Source organism: Saccostrea cucullata, unplaced genomic scaffold, assembly GCF_032062105.1.
Source record: "Saccostrea cucullata isolate Sc308-1 unplaced genomic scaffold, CSIRO_AGI_Scuc_v1 ctg17870, whole genome shotgun sequence".
NCBI lineage: Eukaryota > Metazoa > Mollusca > Bivalvia > Ostreida > Ostreidae > Saccostrea > Saccostrea cuccullata.
The window spans coordinates 102-8615 of NW_026929995.1; the positions used below are offsets into that span (position 1 = coordinate 102).

At 33.8% G+C, this 8514-nt stretch overlaps 1 protein-coding gene across 1 annotated transcript; it reads right to left on the minus strand.

Moving 5' to 3' along the window:
• Nucleotides 1-213: 213 nt before the first annotated feature.
• LOC134282703 (uncharacterized) lies at nt 214-1205 on the minus strand (the record flags this gene model as incomplete). The annotated part of the gene is made up of 3 exons (XM_062765110.1): nt 993-1205; nt 537-723; nt 214-336 (listed from the first exon to the last, which is right to left on the minus strand). Coding segments are annotated over exons 1-3 (488 nt in total), but the record flags the coding sequence as incomplete, so codon positions are not given.
• Nucleotides 1206-8514: the final 7309 nt, after the last annotated feature.

An 8514-nucleotide genomic window follows, 5' to 3' on the forward strand; every position in this document is an offset into this window, starting at 1 on the left:
ACAAACTACTCTATCCAAATACACGGAAGGGTAAATACCTATTCGTTAAACTTTATCTCTGATATAAACTTAAAAGTTAAAATATCAAAATTGACACTCGCCTCAAAGAGCGAGGAACAATATTAACAGTCTATTTTTTAATACCGTTAGATTTGAATGTTTTTTTTTTCGCGCATTGAACAGGTGCGTGAGAAACCTAGATGGACTACTTACACACATCTCCCCCTGGGTATGAATTGGTACATGGGGTCTGGTTGACTGTCGGGGAAATGGACGATATAACGAAGTACTCCTTTCGTGTTATTTAAGACAGGAGGGAAAATCAAATCACGAGATCTGAAAAGTAAAGATGGAAAAAGTAGAGGAAATTATATATGAACTTGATCCATATAGGAATATATATGTCATATCGTTTAATCACTTAATTCAATGTTAAATTTAAAACAAAAAATCGTGACGTTCAACATTTAATTTTAATCATTCGTAAATAATCTTTCAAAGATAAACTAAAAATAGAAATGTTTACATTTACTTACGTAGGACAACAATGGTCACCGTCATGATACCCCGAATAATAATAATTACTAGAACTTTTTAAACGCGAGGAATAGCCGTAAGGTTTCCTGAACTTTTTCTGCCATACGGGACTCTTACTGGTGCGGCTTGTGTAGGCGTTTAATTCTTTTAGCTTCATTTGCAGCTCATTCTTTGTGAAAAATATTCCTGTGTGAAATATTTACATTTAGTAAATTATATATAAAATTTAAAAAAAAAATGTGTAGACTCTTGAAGGATCTAAATGAGCAAGTTAAAAAACCCAGTCAATTCGCATTTATTGATTTGACATACATGTATACTTTGACACTTTCTAAGTAAATCTAATGACGGTTGTAAGTATTAGAATCATTTATGAATTTATCACTATCTTTAAAATCTGAAAAGTTCTTTGACTGGAAGATCAGACTATTTTAAAATGTAATTAACTTACGAACCCCGATATAAATGCCGTATCTTTTCATACGGAATCCCGGCACACGTTCCTGCGAAGCACCGACTGTTCTCCGGACTGGACATTTTTAGTTCTGGATTTTTCATCTTCGCTGTATGAATTTGAGAATCAACAATAGTTACTACACACAGAAGGAATATGCAGCGGCAGGTATTTGTCATTTTACAAGGTGGCTGCTTTTCCTCCAAAAACACGTGCTGGTTGATGGTCACTTTGATCCAAAATGCGTCACTTTGTTTTCAGTTTTAAATAAAGGGGTCGAAAATTTAATGATGTTTATTCCTCTTGTTGGCTTAATTAATTATAACCACGTCCTCAGGCCGTCACGGAGGGAACTGGATAAAGAAATGTTGCGGTATGTTGTCGCAGTATACGTAAGGCAAACCCTGGAGATTTAGGAAAGGCTATATTTAAACCATGGAAAATGAAATATAGGGCATGGTCCATATCTGTCTTGGTTATTTAACAATAAAAGAAAACATTTCTTTCACGGTAAAAGAAAAGATTTCTAAACTACTTCCGTGTTGCACCCCTATTCAGGTTATTCCACGGATAATGTACCCATTTGACAACTGCTTCAAGGTCTTTAATCGTGATCAGAGATCGCGATCTAAGACGTAAAAATAATACGTATATACCTGATCAGTCACGACAATCAATGTACCATCATTAAGAACCATGGTCCTTTAAGGCATGAAGAGTAAGGCTTTCAAATTGTAACATTTATTTCTTTATTTAAATAAATCGGAAAATTCAACATTTTAAATAAGGAAATTAACCTTTAAACATGGAAATAAAATATTTTTAGTGAAAAAAAATATGCTAACCATAAGTAAAGATTGTGCCCTTGTCCTCTAAATCGGTTAACAGGTTTACCTGTAATATCAACAGGTTTTTCTGTATACATGTACCTGATGAAAAAGAATAACCGTAGTACCAAAAGTTTTGTGGCATAATCTGTCCCTACATGTTAACATGCAACATAATACGGTTACCGTAATCCAAACATCAAAAACAAATGGTCAAAATTATTCATGCCCAGGGACATATGGGGGAGGTCATGTCACATTCATACATTTTATGAAAAATGAAAGCCCCAACACCAAGCATTCAAAATTATGGACAGGGTTAGGATATTTCAAAAGAAGGTCAAATTTCAAGGTCAGTGTCAAAGGGTTATCCACTGTTTGTGAGTGGGATAGCTCTTTTATGCAACCCGCGACAGGAACTATATTCCCTGAGGGCTTGCCCGAGGGGAATATTCCTGTCAAGGCTTAGATGAAAGAGCTACCCCACCCATAACCAGTGGATAAGCGTTTTATTATACTGATGTGTATTATAATTTCTGAGTCTATTGATTTATCGCTTGAAATCAAAATTGGCGGCAAAAATTGCATGAAAATCTTCTGAGGGGTGGATAGCAAAAACTATACCCCGGGGTTTAGCTTCCTATGCGTGGAAATTTTCTGACTATGAAAAAGTAGTCAATTTACCTTCTTAACTTTATACAGGAAACATTTTAACAGAAGTATAATAATTGTTCATACCCAAGAAAGGTCTTGCTTGAAGGAGTACACACGTGATATATGAAACCCCAAAGAACAAGCTAATTCAGAGAATTTGTGTCCCCCGCTTAGGGAAAAAGTAAACCATGCGCAGTTCGGGGAGGGGGGGGGGGGTCATATCCTCTTACTGAATTTATAGAATTATTAAATGTATACATGTATACTGAAGCAAATAAAATATGCCAATATGGATATAAAGATTTCATTGCTTATTCTTTATTATGTGTATAGAAGATTCTTTTAATTAATATGGAATATTTATCACACTGTAATGATGATTTTATGAGTTTGTACAAGCCAGACCTCATAAATTTTTCATTTCACATGCTTGCCGGAAGTGACGTGAACAAAAGAAAGCAATGAGCTAAGTAGTCTCTAGTGACTTTATAATTTCAATTTTCCATTAAAACCAAAAATAAGCTATTCTTGGCTACCTTCCGGTTTTACCGGTTTTACCGGAAGTGATGTCGACGGACGGAAAGTTAAGATTTAAGCTTCCAGTAACATATGTTGCCCATAAACCTGTCAAGAACAGCAAAAATATGCAATTTTTGACTACTTCCGGTTTGACCGGAAGTGACGTCGCAGGACGTATTCTAACGACTCCATTAGATAAAGCTTGTCATTTTGAACAACTTTGCTTCTTTCACGTATTACAAATTCTCAATACTTTTTGAGATATTAAGGAAAAACTGTTGGCCCCTTTTGGCCCTTTATTATAACGGCCAGCCCCTTACCGTTTATATATTTCGAAAGATCGTGAAATTCTCTACAACTTTTGTTCTATATGTCTTTACAAATTGTTAACATGTAAAAAGATATTGCCAAAAATGTGTGAAAAATTTCTTAATTCCCGATATGTCTTTTTTCGAGCCATAGCGAGCGCCAAGGTGCTGCATTTCCGGAGAATAAGAAAGGTGTGTGTCACATAAGCACATCTTGCTCTATCATCTCTGAAAATCTTACGTTTCTATCTAAAAGCACTTTTGAGAAAACTGCTGGACAAAGTGACCCTCTGAAAATCACTAAATCGCTGAAATCTCAAAACCGGAAGTGACGTCATAAAAATAAAAAATCATCTATCAGGTTTGATTGATGTTCCATCAGTCCTGAAAGTTTCATGAAAATTGATCGAGCCGTTTCCGAGAAATCGAGTGCACAAAATCGGTAAGAAAAAAAACAATAATAAAAATAGTGGAAAAGAAACCTAAGAATAACAGTAAGGTCTTCCGCTGAAGACGGAAGACCTTAATAATAATAGGGAAAAAGAAACCGATGAATAACAAGAAGGTCTTCCGTTGGAGACGGAAGACCTTAATAAAAGTGAAGAAGAAACAATAGAATATTAGAAGGGTCTTCCGTTGGAGACGAAAGACCCTAACTAGATACGATCTCGTTGTGAACAACGAGTGGGTCTTCCGTTCGATTCTTGATGAGATGAGATAAGATTTTGAATGAGATTTGCATTCTAAAGTAATGATTTTCCATAATCGGTAGAAAGACATTGAACAATAAAGACTTCATAAATCGACTTTTGGTCCCTCACGGCCCCTAATCTTAGGGATCAGCCCTTTTTCTTCATAACATTTTAAAGCTCTTAGAATTATGAACACTTTTTGTTCAACAACTATTCAGAGATTCTTTTTCATTATCGAGTTATTCGCAAAAGAAATATTTAGGGGCCAACCCTTCAACTCCCTAATGGGGACGTTTAGCGAAAAATGAAAGGTTGCATATTGTTCAGAACATGATTTTAAACATCTTTTACTCAATATTACTTGTCAAAATCTTTCTCACTTTCGAGATATAAAGAATCAACGATTTAGCATTCTGGCCTCTTGTAACCCCTAATTATGTTATATACGACAAAAAATCATAATATACAGTTGTAGATTGTTGAGATAAACATTTTTGCTTCATTAATGTATAACAAATTATTGACTGTTAAAGAGTTATCGAAAAAAGACTTTTAGCCCCTTTTGGCCCCTAATTTGAGTACCCAGCCCCTTTTCCTGGATTTCATTTTGAAGCTCTTAGGATTTTGAACACTTTTTGTTCAACAACTATTCAGAGATTCTTTTTCGTTTTTGAGTTATTTCCAAAGAAATATTTAGGGGCCAATCCTTCAACTCCCTAATGGGGACGTTTAGCGAAAAATGAAAGGTTGCATATTGTTCAGAAGATAATTTTGAACATCTTTTGTTCAATATTACTTGTCAAAATATTTCTCACTTTCGAGATATAAAGCATCAACGATTTACCATTCTGGCCCCTTGTAGCCCTTAATTATGTAATACTAATATACGACATAAAAATCATAATATACAGTTGTAGGTTGTTGAGATAAACATTTTTGCTTCAGTAATGTATAACAAAATATTGACTGTAAAAGAGTTATCGAAAAAAAACTTTTAGCCCCTCTTGTCCCTTAATTTGAGTGCCCAGCCCCTTTTTCTGGATTTCATCCCAAAGCTCTTAGAATTTTGAACACTTTTTGTTCAACAACTATTCAGAGATTCTTTTTCGTTTTCGAGTTATTCGTAAAAGAAATATTTAGGGGCCAACTCTTCAACTCCCTAATGGGGACGTTTAGCGAAAAATGAAAGAATGCATATTGTTAAGAACATGATTTTGAACATCTTTTGTTCAATATCACTTGTCAAAATATTTATCACTTTCGAGATATAAAGCCTAAAAGATTTAGTATTCTGGCCCCTTTTGACCCCTAATTATGTATCATACGATATTAAAATCATAAAATACAGTTGTAGAATGTAAGGATAAACATTTTTGCTTCAGTAATGTATAACAAAATATTGACTGTTAAAGAGTTATCGAAAAAAGACTTTTAGCCCCTTTTGGCCCTTAATGTGATAAGTCAGCACTTCTTTTATGGTATTATATTAAAGATCTTGTTATTCTGCATAAATTTTGTTCAGTATGTTTTAACAAAATAATTATGATTCAAAAGATATGATGCAAAATGTCTTAAAAAATCAGTCATGATTCGTGTCCTAAATTTTGACCCCTACGGAGCTTCCATACTAGACACTTCCGGAAAATATCCTGACCCAGGTGCAACATGGCAACATGTCCTCTATTATCACTGAAAATTTCAGCGCTCTAGCTTAAGCCGTTATTGAGCTCTATCAAAGACACGGAGGTCGGTTGAATTTTAAGAAAAGGGCGATAACTCTAGACCGGAAGTGATTTTTAAAAAATCCTGAAGCCGGAATTAACTTCAGATAATTTTGCACCAACCCTGAAAATTTGAAACAAATCGATCCAAAGATCTCTGAGAAATCGTCTGCACAAAATTTGTGCAGAAAAAAAGAATAATAACTAGATACGATCTCGTTGCGAGAAACGAGTGGGTCTTCCGTCCAATTCTTGATAAGATGAGAAAAGATTTTGATTGAGATTTTCATTCAAAAATAATGATTTACCACAATCTGTGTGTGTAAAAAGACATTGAACATTAAAGACTTTAAAAATCGGCTTTTGGCCCCTAACGGCCCTTAATTTTAGGAATCAGCCCTTTTTCTTCATATCATCTTAAAGTTCTAAAGATTTTGATCACTTTTTGTTCAACAACTGTTAAGAAATTCTTTTCGTTTTTTGAGCTATTAGCAAAAGAAATATTTAGGGGCCAACCCTTCAACTCCTTAATGGGGACGTTTAGCAAAAAATGAAAGGTTGCATATTGTTTAGAACATTATTTTGAACATCTTTTGTTCAATATTGCTTATCAAAATATTTCTGCCTTTCGAGATATAAAGCATCAAAGATTAAGCATTTTGGCCCCTTGTGGCCCCTAATTATGTAACAAACGACATAAAAATCATAATACATAATTGTAGATGGTTGAGATAAACATCTTTGCTTCAGAAATGTATTACAAAATATTAACTGATAAAGAGTTATCGATTGAAGACTTTTGGCCCCTCTTGGCCCCTAATTCGAGTGCCCAGCCCCTTTTTCAGGATCTCATCTTAAAGATCTTAAGATTTTAAACATTTTTTGTTCAACAACTTTTCAGAAGTTTTTTTTCGTTTTTGAGCTATTAGCAAAAGAAATATTTAGGGGCCAACCCTTCAACTCCTTAATGGGGACGTTTAGCAAAAAATGAAAGGTTGCATATTGTTTAGAACATTATTTTGAACATCTTTTGTTCAAAATTGCTTGTCAAAATATTTTTCCCTTTCGAGATATAAAGTGTCAAAGATTTAGCATTCTGGCCCCTTGTGGCCCCTAATTATGTAACATACGACATAAAAGTCATAATACATAGTTGTAGATAGTTGAGATAAACATCTTTGCTTCAGTAACGTAAAACAAAATATTAAGTGATAAAGAGTTATCGATTGAAAACTTTTGGCCCCTTTTTGCCCCAAATTTGAGTGCCCAGCCCCTTTTTCTTGATTTCGTCTTAAAGCTCTTATAATTTTGAACACTTTTTGTTCAACAACTATTCAGAGATTCTTTTTCGTTTTCGAGTTATTTGCAAAAGAAATATTTAGGGGCCAACCCTTCAACTCCTTAACGGGGACGTTTAGCGAAAAATGAAAGGTTACATATTGTTTAGAACATTATTTTGAACATCTTTTGTTCAATATTACTTATCAAAATATTTCTCACTTTCGAGATATAAAGCGTCAAAGATTTAGCATTCTGGCCCCTTTTGGCCCCTAATCATGTATCATACGACATTAAAATTATAATATATAGTTGTAAAATGTTGAGATAAACATTTTTGCTTCAGAAATGTATAACAAAATATTGACTGATAAAGAGTTATCGATTAAAGACTGTTGGCCCCTCTTGGCCCCTAGTGTGATGAGTCAGCACTTTTTTCTTGATATCATATGAAAGATCTTGTCATTCTTCACAAATATTGTTCAGTATGTTTTCACAAAATATTTATACTTTAAGAGATATGATGCAAAATGTCTCAAAAAATCACTCATAATTCGTGTCCTAGATTTCGACCCCTACCGAGCTTCCATACTAGGCACTTCCGGAAGATTTGAAAGTACAGGTGCAAAACTACAATATGTCTTCTATTAGTCCTGAAAAGGACAACATTCTAGCTTTTGTCGTTTTTGAGTTTTTGTCCGGACAAAATGGTCACTAAAATTCGATTAAAGGGCGATAACTTCCGACCGGAAGTGATTTTTCAAAAAATAAAAAAAATGAATAAGGTTTAGTTCATGATACATCTTTCCTGAAAATTTCAAGTCAATCCACCCAAGCATCTCTGAGAAATCGTCTGCACAAAAATGTGTAAAGAAAAAAATAATAATAATAAAAGTGAAAAAGAAACAATAGAATAATAGAAGGGTCTTCCGCTGGAGACGGAGGGAACATAAATATATGTAAAATAATCTTTACCTCACCTGATCAACGCTAGATAGTAAATGATTTATCCCTGAAAAATTTAAACTCAGCCAAAGTAACACCATTAAAAAAAATGGCGGAACATGCCCGAATTATTATATTTCAATTTTTATCCCATCACTTTTTTTTGAATTGATAAAAACATAAAGCTAATCTAATAAAAAAAAAATACTAATGAATTTGATCAACAAACATAATTGCAGTCGGGGTTTATAAAACTCCATTCTTGTCCAATTTCACTTACAAAACTAACAGAAAATTGGCTTAATGCAATAGATCGTGGTGAACTAATCGGTATTGCATTTAAAGATCTCAGTAAAACATTTGGTTAAGTAAATCATGATATTCTTCTAGAGGAATTAACCCACTATAAATTTAACCATACAACTTTAAATTGGATAAAGTCATCTCTTTACAACAGGACACAGTGTGTTAAATTTGGAACGTGTGTCCCCACTATTTTTCCCGTCACAGCAGGAGTACCATAAAGCTAAATTTTGCGTCCACTTTTATTTTTCATTATAGTATAAATGATTTTTAAAT